At 44.1% G+C, this 13,231-nt stretch overlaps 1 protein-coding gene across 3 annotated transcripts in view; it reads right to left on the bottom strand.

The window, feature by feature from the left end:
* The window catches only part of LOC143829087 (DNA-binding protein SATB2-like), a 190,061-nt gene that overhangs the window by 105,916 nt on the left and 70,914 nt on the right, over positions 1-13,231 (bottom strand). For all 3 annotated transcript variants that reach the window (XM_077319393.1, XM_077319394.1, XM_077319392.1), the window contains exons 4-5: positions 3,460-3,586; positions 1,089-1,212 (exon numbers count right to left, since the gene is read on the bottom strand). In XM_077319393.1, the coding sequence (XP_077175508.1) occupies positions 1,089-1,212; positions 3,460-3,586 (251 nt within the window). The remainder of the gene's footprint in view (positions 1-1,088; positions 1,213-3,459; positions 3,587-13,231) is intronic.

The raw sequence follows: 13,231 nt of genomic DNA, 5'->3' as shown, positions 1-13,231 counted from the left end.
TTTGACTGGGATTTTATTGTGGGGGTTCTTTGATGTTACCCACTATAAGCCAGAGTTCTGGGAGTGGCAGGGTATAAGTTTGGTGTAGTGGTTAGGAGAGCCAGTTTGGTGTAGTGGTTAGGAGTGCGAACTTCTAATATGGCATGCCGGGTTCGTTTCTCCACTCCCCCACATGCAGCCAGCTGGGTGACCTTGGGCTCGCCACGGCACTGATAAAACTGTTCTGACAGAGCAGTGATATCAGCATTCTCTCAGCCTCACCCACCCCACAGGGGGTCTGTTGTGGGGAGAGGAATGGGAAGGCGACTGTAAGCCACTTTGAGCCTCCTTTGGGTAGGGAAAAGCGGCATATAAGAACCAACTCTTCTTCTTCTAAATTAAACAAATAAATAATTAATAAATAACTGAATCCTGGGAACCCAGTTGCTGCCAGAGCATAGGGATGGCCAAAGGAATGTCTAGACTGCTCAGTGCCCCTCAAACTCTGCTTCCGGAACTGCATGCACAACCTTTGAACCAGTCCACAAAAGGTGAAATCACCCTGTAAGTTCTGCAGTATTTTCAAAATTACTAAATAAATAATTGCTACATTGCTATTACCCTCCCCCCTCCAACAATGAATGGCTGCATATGCATTTCTCAAAACGTAAGCCAAAATATATTTCAGTTTGGGAAATCAAAACGTGCCATATTAGTGTCAATGTATTGGCAACTGTATTTAATAGAGCAGATTTCATTGGTTTGAAAAATATTGTGTGTGTCCTTGTGTGGATAGTTAGAGAGGCACTTGGTTTGAAGGGATTTTATAACCCAAGTGTCTGAAAACACTGTATTACAAAACCACAATTTCACACAAAATATCAGCCAAAAGCACTGTTTTGGCCGGGGTGGGGGGATCATGGAAAATACAACACGCTGCACATTTTTCAGAGCTACATATGTTCCTAAGCCTACCCCTCTATAGCAGCTGTCTGTGAACCTTCCCTCTGGTCCTGATACAGGTGCCTCAAAATCATTGTTATGCCTTTCATTTCACCTTGAAGACTGCACTGAAATGGACTGCCTCTGCCACTGACACAAGTACCAACCTGAGAGAGAGGGCATTCTTTGGCTAGCGTGCTCTGATTCATTGCTTTGAGCAGCTCCTTTAAGGCGTTGCGGACTGTGGCATGGTTCCACTGCTCTGCTGGCAAATCTTCCAACTTGGAACAACTGCAAAGACAGGGAACAGAAGAAAAAAAAACACATGGAAAGCTTCACCTGCAAAGATAGCCAAGGTGCTCTTCACATAGAATAGCTATAAAGCTTTGTAGACGCAAGATACAGTTTCATGCTTCAGCCTTTAAACATGAAGACAAGGGAGATGCAGTACATGACAGGGAAAGATGCCGCAAACTAGCCACGCTGTGAGAATCAGGTGTTCCAAGAAGCTAAATGAATCTGTGCCATCTCCGAGGAGATGGAAAAAGAACTAAAGACGGTGGGCACTTTCCCTTCAAAGATGAAAAGGGCAGTCTATTTGCTGTCTCACAGGATAATGGGAAGAGGAGTACGCGGGCCTACCCTTGTCCTTGACCTGGAAACTCCAGCTGGTGCAAAATGCGGCTGCTAAGGTCCTCACAGGAACATCGAGGAGAACCCATATCCAGTCTGTGCTGAGGCAGCTGCACTGATTGCCAGTTGCGGTCCAGATCAAGTTCAAGGTTTTGGTATTAACCTTTAAAAGCCATCCATGATCTGGCCCTTCATAGCCGCAGGACTGCCTGTCTCCTTATGTTCCCCGCAGGGCCTTGTGCTCTGTGGGCATGAATCTGTTGGAGGTCCCCAGCCCAAGGGAGGTTCGCCTGGCCTTGACTAGGACCAGGGCCTTTTCAGTCCTAGCCCATACGTGATGGAATGAGCTCCCGGGAAAGCTGTGGGCCCTGTCGGAGCTTTCCCAGGTCCACAGGGCCTACAAATCAGAGCTCTTCCGCCAGGTCTTCAGTTGAGGCCAGGGCAAGGAAGATCTGGGCCCCTCACTCAGGTCATCTGTCTCCCCCTGAGATGATCCCCTCTGAGGCACAGTATTAAGAAGAAGAAGAAGAGTTGGTTCTTATATGCCGCTTTTCCCTACCCGAAGGAGGCTCAAAGCGGCTTACAGTCGCCTTCCCATTCCTCTGGTCTGTTGAGCTGGGTAGCAGGAGGGAGTTTTTTCCATCACGGGGGATTGTAATTAGGGGTTTTAATTATTGTTTTATGGGGTTTTATCGTTGAGATGTTGTTAACCGTGACGAGCCATTTTTGGGAGTGGCAGTATAGAAACTGAAACATAAATGTTAGGATGCCCTCTTCATCTCAAAACAAAAATTGGCCATTTAAGCCATTTCCTCCAGTAGCAGCCCAGTACTCAATGCCATTGTATTCTTAAGGCCAGCGAAACCAATTACCAGCATTTAAGCACAGATAATTGGGTGCAAGGCCACATGAAAACAATGGCTTATATTGCCTAGGTAAAGGTAAAGATATCCTTTGTGCAAGCACCGGGTCATGTCTGACTCTTGGGGTGATGCCCTCTAGCATTTTCATGGCAGACTCAATAAGGGGTGGTTTGCCAGTGCCTTCCCCAGTCATTACTGTTTACCACCCAGCAAGCTGGGTACACATTTTACCGACCTCGGAAGGATGGAAGGCTGAGTCAACCTTGAGCCGGCTGCTAGCTCTCTGCCATTCATGGCAGTTTCAGTGGGTAGTTTCAGTGGGTAGGAATGTTGGCTTGCAGTAGAACAGCTAGAAACAAGTCCAGTAGCACCTTAGAGCAGGGGTAGTCAACCTGTGGTCCTCCAGATGTCCATGAACTACAGTTCCCATGAGCCCCTGCCAACGTTTGCTGGCAGGGGCTCATGAGAATTGTAGTCCATGAACATCTGGAGGACCACAGGTTGACTACCCCTGCCTTAGAGAACAAGAAGATTTCCAGGGCATGAGCTTTTGAGAGGGCATCTGACCAAAGAAACCATGACTCCTGAAAACCATGTTGGTCTTGAGGTGTTGCAAGACTCATGGCTAGTTCTTGGGTACTGTGTCTCAGCAAGAGGCTAAATCAAGACCTAAGTTTTCCAAGGTTTAATTCTGGCTCCGAATTTCTGACTAAGCCCTATGAACGACAAAGGTGTTTATTTTTCACATAGAATTACGCCAAGCGTTTTTATGACACACCTGCAGGAACTGTTAAATTGGCACTGTGGAAAGTCCCCTTTTAAGAACCTTGAACGGCTGACAGGGTCTGTTCTCCAGTAAAGCAGCAGCAGGCAGGCTGACCCAGAAGAGCCACCAGGCAGAGCTTCCTTAATACATTTTTCCTTCCATTCCAACAAAAACCCGGGAATTAATGAAGACAGGAGGTGCTAATCTCAGTAGTAACACTGTGATCGACAGAGCAGCTCAGAGAACAGAGGAGGGCAGATGTTCAGAAATACCCACCTTTGTAATTGAATTTTCAGTGTCACAACATGATAGACATCTTGTAACATGTCGGCAACTGTCGCATCGGGCGCATCTGTCACATAACTGAGGGGAAGAGGATTCCATCTCCCGAGTTTGATTATACCTGGAAAGAAAGGGCAGCATGAACAAAACAGAAGACACCACAGAATCTGCTGTTCATGAAAGATATCAAGCTCTCAGTTGTCTTCTTTCAACTGTTCAGAGATGTCTACTTTTTCTCATGTTTCCCATACAGATTCAGAGCCCCCAACCCCCTCCCCCAAATTCATATCCTTTTATCATAAAATCTGGATGTTAAAATCTGGATGTTCTAAAGCAGGGGTAGTCAACCTGTGGTCCTCCAGATCTTCATGGAGACCAATTCCATGAACAATTCCATTTGCTGGCAGGGGCTCATGGGAATTGTAGTCCATGAACATCTGGAGGACCACAGGTTGACTGCCCCTGTTCTAAAGTATTAAAAGCATCAGAGAAGATATGTTCCTCATTTCAGAGTTTGCAAAGCTTTTCGGTGAGTTATATATATCACCAACACTAGATACATGTTTTGTATCACACAAGTTACATCCCAATTATAGACCCAAATAAGGCTTTTCCAGTGTAAATACCTTGTTGCTAATTTTAGTTTACACCAAGATAAAAGGTGTAGAAGGCAACAGGGTATTTTCTTTGACAAAACCAGCCAATTTTGCTACTAATCTAGACTTGTTTGTGAGGCCCTTTGCATGTTATTACTCCTTTGTAAACAGCAGAAAAGTCTTCTGTAGTTAAACAGAATATATGGCATATGGAACTCTTAGCTAAATTAAAGTTCTGCTTTGCAATGGATAAGGCTGATTCTGTGAAGGCTCAAGGGGGTGGCAGGTTACAGTGGATGAGCGATAGGGATGTGAGTGACCAGCATAGGGCAGGGGGCTGGACTAGATGACCCATGAGGCCCCTTCCAACTCTATTATTCTATGATATTTTATTTTTGCATCTTTAGGTAGAGTCTTGCTTTTCATCAGGATTATTTATTCATTTACGTATTTATTTAGATTTCTATACCACCCTTCCCTACGGATCTGGGTGGTTATGGAATGGTTCCTGGACAAGGAAAAACACCTAGGGACTGATAGTGGCCTGAGTCACCACAACTATAATCACTGAAGTCCCTCTATTCATAAAGCAAAGCCCAGGGTAGGAGCTGACACTATATAGATGGCAACAAGAGGAGGATGGGACTTGGGCCATTTATGCCTGTTCCAAGAGCTAGTTCCTACATTGCAGTCTCTTTGTACCTGCCACAAGGTCATTGTACGAAATGTGTGATGAGTTTTGCACCTTTCAGTTCCATGTGAATTGCATAGTGTTTGCGATGGAGTAAATTGTAGCTTCTCTCAGAAGTTTCAGGACATGAAAAAGCAGAGAGGCGCTGAGTCCCTTCTCCATTTACTCCCCCCCCCTGTCCCTATCAAATCAGGCCTGCTTGTGTTGGTGAAGCACAAAACTCCCATTGCTTCTCGGATACAAAGTCCTTACGCCACAAGGTCTTTGCAATGTGTGAATTGTCCCTTGGCGCTCTCATGATCACAGGCCAAAAGGAAGACAGAGCATAAACAAGCCCGTTTTCTGCTGGTCCTCACTGTTACAGCCTTAAATCAAGAAGCAGCATTTCCCTACTTGGAAAGGAATAGAAAATCAAGTGTGGTAGTGACCACACAGGAAAGCAGTCTCAAGCGACTCCAAGTTCTATGTCTGCCACATTTCTCCACTAGATCTATCACTATTTGCACTGTGGGCCGCAGAAAACAGCAGGGAGAAAAGGAAATTCTCTCCAAATTCTCAATGGCCCTTAAACCTAAGGAGAAAACAGACCTCCTATGCCCTGAAAGTTCAAAAATAACTAAACAAATATCCCTGTAATCAAGAAAACAGCCAGACTCAAGTAGAGGCCTCTTGTACCTGATTTTGCTTCTTGCCTTAGCTAATCAAGAGACAGGCTGAAGGTGTCAATCAACTGCTCCTCTGCCGAGCAAGACTGGAAGCATCCTAGCTATTATGGCCAAAAGCACATTTCTGAGGACAGATTGGTAAAATGATAATAGTCCAGAGTAAATGCTTGCTTCTCTTTAATTCTGGGATTGTATTGTTCACTAACAAAACCAGTGAAAAGAATAAAACTGGGATTTGGTTCAACTAACATTCCCAGCTACCATTCCAAGATCAAGCTACCGGGCACCTCATCATGGAATGTTTTGGAATACGCTGCATGACGTTAAACGCCTAAAAACGGGGCATGAAGAGAACAAAACATTAAAATCATGCCACCGTTTCAGTATTGAGGTTTCACAATCTGGTGCTGAATATGCTACAGTAGCGATCCCCAACCTGTGGGCTGCAGACCACATGTGGTCCTTCGACTAATTGGAGGTAGGCCCCGAAGGACGCCTTCTCCCCCCCCCAGCCCTTTACAACACACTTCATTGTTGTGACGTGTCTGTATCTTATTTTGAAGGGATGTTTAAACATTACCATAGCGATCAAAGAGCGTTAGGGCAGTGGTTGAGAGTAGAGGAGTAAACTACCCCCCCACCGGGCCTCAGTAAAAGGCGCTGAGTGGTCCGCGGTGATAAAAAGGTTGGGGACCACTGTGCTACAGCATCAACAATGCCTAGACTCTGATCCTGCACAGTCACACACAAAGCTCATCCACAGTGCTGTATGTTTTCAGGGCTGCCTCTTCATACTGGAGTCCCCTTGCCAATGTGATGGTGAATGTGCTTACAGTTTCCTAGAGCTCACTCACAGACTGGGTATAGAGCCCCCCCAAGCAGCTTTTAGGGTTGTTTTCTCCCCTATACTCCAGCCCCACCATTATCAAGTTTTCCATATTTTCTTTGTCACTGGAATAGAAGGCAGTGATGCAAGATCTTTCTCAAATGGTGATCCTTCTATTTCTATGAACTCTGGTCACTGAGAGAACTCCTTCGGGGCTGTCTAAATAATGTTATTTAGCACCACGACAGACAACTACAGCAATAGGATGCTTTCCTATTCTCAAATGAAATCTTACTTTTACATTGAGCAACAGACTGCAATTTCAGCTCCATGTAAGGTTGTCAACCACCAGGTGGGGCTTGGAGACCTCCAAAAATTACAATTAATCTACAGACTACAGAGATCCATTCCCCTGCAGCTGTTTCGGAGGGTGGACTATATGACACTATACACCAGTGAGGTCCTTCCCTAAACTGCAGCTCCCCACCCCAATCTCCAGGAAGCTTCCTACCATAAACTGGCAACCTTAGTTTCAAGCTGGGTTTACTGTGAATCTTAAACAAGTGCAACCACCACCACATCACTTAATAGGACAAAGTTCAAGTTAAATTCCAATTCTACTTCCTGTCATATCAGACTACATCTCCCAGAAAGCAGTGCTTCCGACTCTGTTATTTATAGTCTGCATCCAGGAATACCACATTTATTAGGAAACATGTATATAATGGAAAGGACTAGGCCAGCACACGTGATCCTTCGTCCCCTGTCCACACCAGTGACGCGTGTACAGTCTTAGAGGATGTCTTGTGAAGCATTCAGGGTAATCTCTGATGTTTCTCCCAATAGGTAACAATTTGGGTACCAATCCCTTGTAGAACCAAAGTTCAGTTTCATCGCTAACATGCCAATTTTAAGCTAAGGCCTTGGGTGACGACAGTGGCAGAAATGTGAGATAGGGGGTTAAACAACATTAATTTAATGTATCCAGTTTCCCACTTCCGCACTTGTCAAGACAATTCTGATTTCAGTCACTGAGTGATGATAGCACTGAAGCTATACAAGGCCGTGGACCTTCCAGGAGTAGGAAGTGCAATCTCAAAACATAATAGAAGGTACAGTGCAAAAATACTTCACAGGCTATATTGCTGCTACTGGTGTTCAGGCAGATTTTTCTCTTGTGCTTTACAAAGCAGAATTTGTCTTGGCCGACAGTACAGATGCACAGGTGTTACCATAACGCTCTGTGCTTCTGCACATCAACACCTGCTGCAAGTCCCCGCTCTTCATTACAGAATCACAGATGCACATTTTTTTTACAGTGAGATGTCATGTGTGCCTCTGAGTCCAACAGCTCACCATTCCCTAAGAAAGCAACCGTGGAGGCTGATGGTCCCACTCTCGTGACACTAGGACTATTCTGAGAACAGCAGATCTGCAGTTCAGATATTATAAACAAGTGATCAAATGTATTGCAGAGTAATTTCTCTTAATGAGCACAAGCCATTCAGGACTGCAACCGCTTACCACAAAATATTTCATGATTTCAGTTTCAGACCTCTTCTGATACATTTTAGATCATTTTTCCTTTTAAAAAATCCTGAATATATCTTACTATTCTAAAATTTTCTGTTCTACGTTAGTCTAACTGCAGTTAAAACTCAAATGATCTTCTGACACCATAAACAATTTTTATAGAGACAAATTTGTTTTTAAATGGTTAGGGCGCTTTTAACATGCAGCTACCAATGCATATATGACCGGTCTTAAGAGAAGCAAAGAAGTTCAATGAAAACATAACATGAAACCACTGCTTATTTTTTGTCAGGACCCAGTCCAGTTAAGAAAGTGTTTCTGCATGTGTCTGAATAGGCTGGATGGTATGCACCCAAGAATGCTCAAAGAACTTTCTGGAGAGCTTGCAGAACCTTTGTCCACCATTTTTAGGACCTTTGAGAGGACTGGGGAGGTGCCAGAAGACTAGAGGAGAGCGAATGTTATCTCAGTCTTCAAAAAAGGGAGGAGAGATGACCCAGGAAACTACAGGCCAGTGAATCTGACCTCTGTCATCGGGAAGATAATGGAGAAGATATTAAAAGGGGCAATCTGTAGACATCTGAAGGACAACTTGGTGATCCAGGGAAGTCAGTATAGATTTATCCTGCCAACAGGTCCTGCCAGACAAACCTGGTTTCCCTCTTTGATTGAGTGATGGGCTTACTTGGTTGTGGAAACACGATGTTGTTCATCTGGATTTCAGTAAACCTTGTGATAAGGTTCCCCACGATATTCTTATAGGTAAAGGCATTTGCTTGAGGCCGACCGACTCAGAACACCTGCTGGTCCCCCCAGATGCCTGCCCATGACTCTCCCAAAGCTACTGTTAATTGTTATTATATTATAATTGTGGTTTTGTAATCTTGATGTTTTATTGAAAGTTGTTTTGATGCTATAGTCTGCATAATGTTTCATGTAAGTTATAATGTTCTGTGTAAACCGCCCAGAACTGCAAAGAAATGGGCGGTATAGAAATCTAAATAAATAAAAATAAATAAATAAACTGGAGGGGGTAGATAGGGAACTGGTTAGAAAACCATATCCAAAGAGTAGTTCTCAATGGTGTTTTATTGGATTGGAGGAAAGAAAGCAGTGGGGCACCACAGGACTCAGTAACAGGTCCAGTACTTTTCAACATTTTTATTAATGATCTGGATGAGGGGGTGGAGGGACTACAGATGACACCAAATTGAGGGGACTAGTAAACACCCCAGAAGACAGAGAAAGAGATCAATGAGATCTGAACATGCTGCAAAAGTGGCCAAATGAGAACAAGATGCAATTCAATAAGGAGAAGTGCCGAGTTCTACACCTGAGTCCCAAAATGAGAAGCATGCCCATTGGATGGGAGATACACTTCTGGGTAGCAGTATGCATGAACAAGATCTTGGAGTACTTTTGGACTGTAAACTATATATGAACAGACAGTGTGATGCGGCAGGAAAGAAGGCAAATGCAGTCTTGGGCTGTACCATCAAGGCATCATATCAAAATTGATAGATGTCACAGTTCTGTTGTATATTGCATTGGTCAGATCACACCTGGAATACTGTGTACAGTTATGGAGACGTTGCTTTTAAAGGGATGTGGACAAAATTGAGTGGGTGCAGAGGAGAGTGATGAGGATAATCTGGGGCCTGGGGACCAAGCCTTATGAGGAAAGGCTGAGGAACTTGAAAAGGTTCAGCCTGAAGAAGAGGAGGTTGAGACGGGGCATGCTTTTTTTAAAGGCTGTCACTTGGAAGACGGAAGGGCACAGTTCCTGTTGTCAGCATAGGATAAGACACACAGTAACGGGTTTAAACTACATGTAGAATGGTTCCGGCTAGATATTATTGGGGGGGGGGATTCATTAGTTCAGCAGTGGAATAGGCTGCCTAAGGAGGTGGTGAGCTCCCCCTCACACAGCAGCTCAATAAATACTTATCATGGATACTTTAGGCCAGCTTTTCTTTACTTTTGTACTGTTTAACCTGAAACATTCTTCAGGCTTCTAGAAACCCCAGAAGTGGCATGATTGTGCAGAATATGGTTGGGGAGCATAGCTGTATACATCCCCACCCAGGGCCCCTCCCCCTTCCCAACCACTCCAAGCCTCAATGACCATTGGGGGTCAACATGGCCTTATATGGTAATATCACCCAATTTATTTATGTTTCAACTTGTATACCGCCCCTACCACACAGTGCCTCCTGGCGGTTTACAACAATAAAACCAACATAAAATCCCCTAAAAACAATATACCTCTATAAACCTCCCCTCACGGCAACAATCCCACCTCCCCACTGCTTTTCTGGGGGGGGGGGGAGAGCTGATGGATTAACTAGCCAAAATAACCAACACATTTTTAAAAAATAAAAATTAATCAATCAGGTTGAGAAAGCCTGCTTTAAGCCGATTCTGCATTCAGGAATAGATAAGTCTGTATGGCCCTTTACAAATCTACGATTCTTTCCCCCTCAGTTCTGCTACCACCAAACCTGAACTTGGGCTGTCATATTTACTAGCCATATTGGACACCAGTAAAAACTCTCTGTGAAAATGCAGAGAACAGCTTCCCAACTCCATGGAGGAAGAAGAGTTGGTTGACAATCACCAACCCTTCCCTTCCCACAACAAGCACTGTTTGAGGTAGGTGGGGCTAAGAGAGCTCTGAGAGAGCTGTGACTGGCCCAAGGTCACCCAGCTGGCTGCAAGTGGAGGAGTGAGGAATCAAATCCCGTTCTCCAGATTAGAAGCTCCTAACCATTATACCACACTGGCTTTCTATTCCGTACTCTTCTTTCAGTCTCCGTGCATGCTTCCATTCTTGTGAGTGGCTAGAAGCATGGGAGCAGTATTTGAAAACCATCTGCCTTCTTAAACAGGGAATGAGATTTTAATTTACTAAAGCTCAACAATCCAAAGCATATTACACAATGAAAAGTTAATGCCACACAGAAAGGTAATAATAGATGTAGGAAATGACACAATAATTAGTCTACCTTTAGGGCAGGCTTTCTCAACCAGAGTTTCATGAAACCTTTGGATTTCTTGATGGCCCTGTAAGGGTTTCCCAAATGGGTGGGAGTTAATTTTAATATATTTTAAAAATGTGTTAAACATTTATAATGATATGACCATATATGGTCCATGGTAGGCTCTATGCGTGCCTGCCCTTGTCTTTGACCCGGAAATTACAGCTGGTGCAAAATGCCGCTGTAAGGGTCCTCACTGGCACATCTTGGGAGGGCCAATCACCAAATTTTCCTGTAACCCATGTAATGTTCTCTGTAAACTGACATGAGCAACAAGGGAAGGTGGTATATGAATGAATTAATGAATGAACATAAATAAGTAAATAAATTTTACATTCAGGGTCATCTTCCTTTCAAGTAAATACCAGAATAAATGCTAATACTAAATCTGTGAGCTGAATCCTAGCTTTATGAAGAAGGAGGAGGAGGAGGAGCTGGTTCTTATATGTTGCTTTTCGCTACCCAAAGGAGGCTCAAAGCGGCTTACAGTCGCCTTCCCTTTCCTCTCCCCACAACAGACACCCTGTGAGGTGGGTGAGGCTGAGAGAGCCCTGATATCACTGCTCGGTCAGAACTGTTTTATCAGGGCCGTGGCAAGCCCAAGGTCACCCAGCTGGTTGCATGTGGGGGAGCGCAGAATCAAACCCGGCTCACCAGATTAGAAGTCCACACTCCTAAGCCACTACACCAAACTGGCTCTAAAATAGGACATAGTTCATAAAACAAAAAGTGGTTTAGATTATAACTGGGCATGGGAAACAGGCCAGAATTTAAACCAGGATTCAGACAGGGTATCTATTTTCATACAGTATGTGAAACTACAGCTAGGACTGAAGAACCTACTTCATATTGTGGTTATAACCATAATCAACCCAAACTTAACCATGGTTCTGCACAACATCCACACTGAGCCATGGACTGAGCCATAGTCTGAGCCACAGTCTGCACAGCAAGTCCTTGGGCTAATTCGGTCAGCAGCTAGCCTCCTGGTTTAACTACACCGACACTCCACTTGCAGGGTTTTTTGTAGTTCCATTGTGGCTGTGGCCAGCTGACATCATTTCCATGGTACCTCGCAGCATGAAAAAAATTTCAGGTGTACCTACACAGTCAAAAGGTTAAAAATGGTGGGCCTATGCTAGTGCTGTTCTCCCTGATATGTCAGGGGAAAAAACCCGAGCAGGCAAGTGACTCCACAGTGGAGCCAGGAAGGGGGGGGGGAATGCTCTTGCCTCCCAGAATGGACAGAGAGAGAACATCTGAATTCATTCCAAAATCAATTCTAACTTTGCCTCACAATACCTAAGCAGCTCTAGTGAGGGCTGAACCTTGGTTACCTTTTGTCAGAGCCCATATGTTCCTGGCCTTATTAAGACTTTGGGGGGGGAAATTAAAATCACTACACTAATCCTCTTCTGTGAGAGAAAACAGGGCTGCATTTACCTGTAGCTGCTGATTAATCAAGTGGTTTTCGCAGTTCTGCCACTGAGAGAAGCTGGCAAGCTTTGAATAAAAATTTTCTGACTCCCAAGAATGTTAACCTCTCCCATCTGTGAGGAGTGTGTGTCTTTCCCCACCTAAAAGTCACATGACTGGGAGGGACAAGCGCTCTTTCCCTCAGTTCTCCATCAGCTGCCATGGACAAAAGGAGAGGGGAAAATTGATAAGCAGACAACAGAGGGGAAGGAGGGAGGGTTGTGTGACTGCACAGAAGATCACTCGATGAACAACAGTTACAGCTAAGTGCAACCCTGCTTTCATCTTCATGGTTTCTGTGCAGTCCCACATTGGAGAACTGGAAGACAAGTTACTGCTTGCACACACATAGAATGGGCAGTAATAGTCACTGGACAATTGACATGGGCTTACAAATACACTAATTTAATTGCCAAGATGCCCCATCTAGATAAATTCTGGAAAGAAGCTGCTTTGCCTTTATTAAATCCCTTGAAACAAATGAATACGTTTGTCTTTCCTAATGTCATGTACTCTGTCTAAATAAAACAATGCTCTACGGACATTCAAAGCATGCATTCTGCACTCAGCTTGGGATGTGCGATTGGGGAAAACATTGGTAAACAGATTTTCTAACCTAAGTAAAATTTCAATACTATTTTAGAACAAAATTGAACACTGGGTCAAAGAACTATCCAGTCTTTATACACCTGAAGGAAAAGAGAGTCACAGGACAAAGCAGCAGTTAGTCTAGCTGAGGTAATGGTGACTAAAAAGGTGGTTTTATATGATACCAAACAGGTTGGAGACAGCCATAGGTTCAAATGATTTATATCGCAACATAGTAAGCACCAAAGATAAACTTCACAGAGGTATCAAATGTGGGGTTAGAGGATACAAGTTCAATAAACCCTTCATAAATTGTTTAACCACAGAAGAAGAAGAGTTGGGTCTTATATGCT

The sequence above is a fragment of the Paroedura picta genome, chromosome 2 (genome assembly GCF_049243985.1).
Source record: "Paroedura picta isolate Pp20150507F chromosome 2, Ppicta_v3.0, whole genome shotgun sequence".
Lineage (NCBI taxonomy): Eukaryota > Metazoa > Chordata > Lepidosauria > Squamata > Gekkonidae > Paroedura > Paroedura picta.
This window is presented reverse-complemented; position numbering and strand designations above follow the sequence as displayed.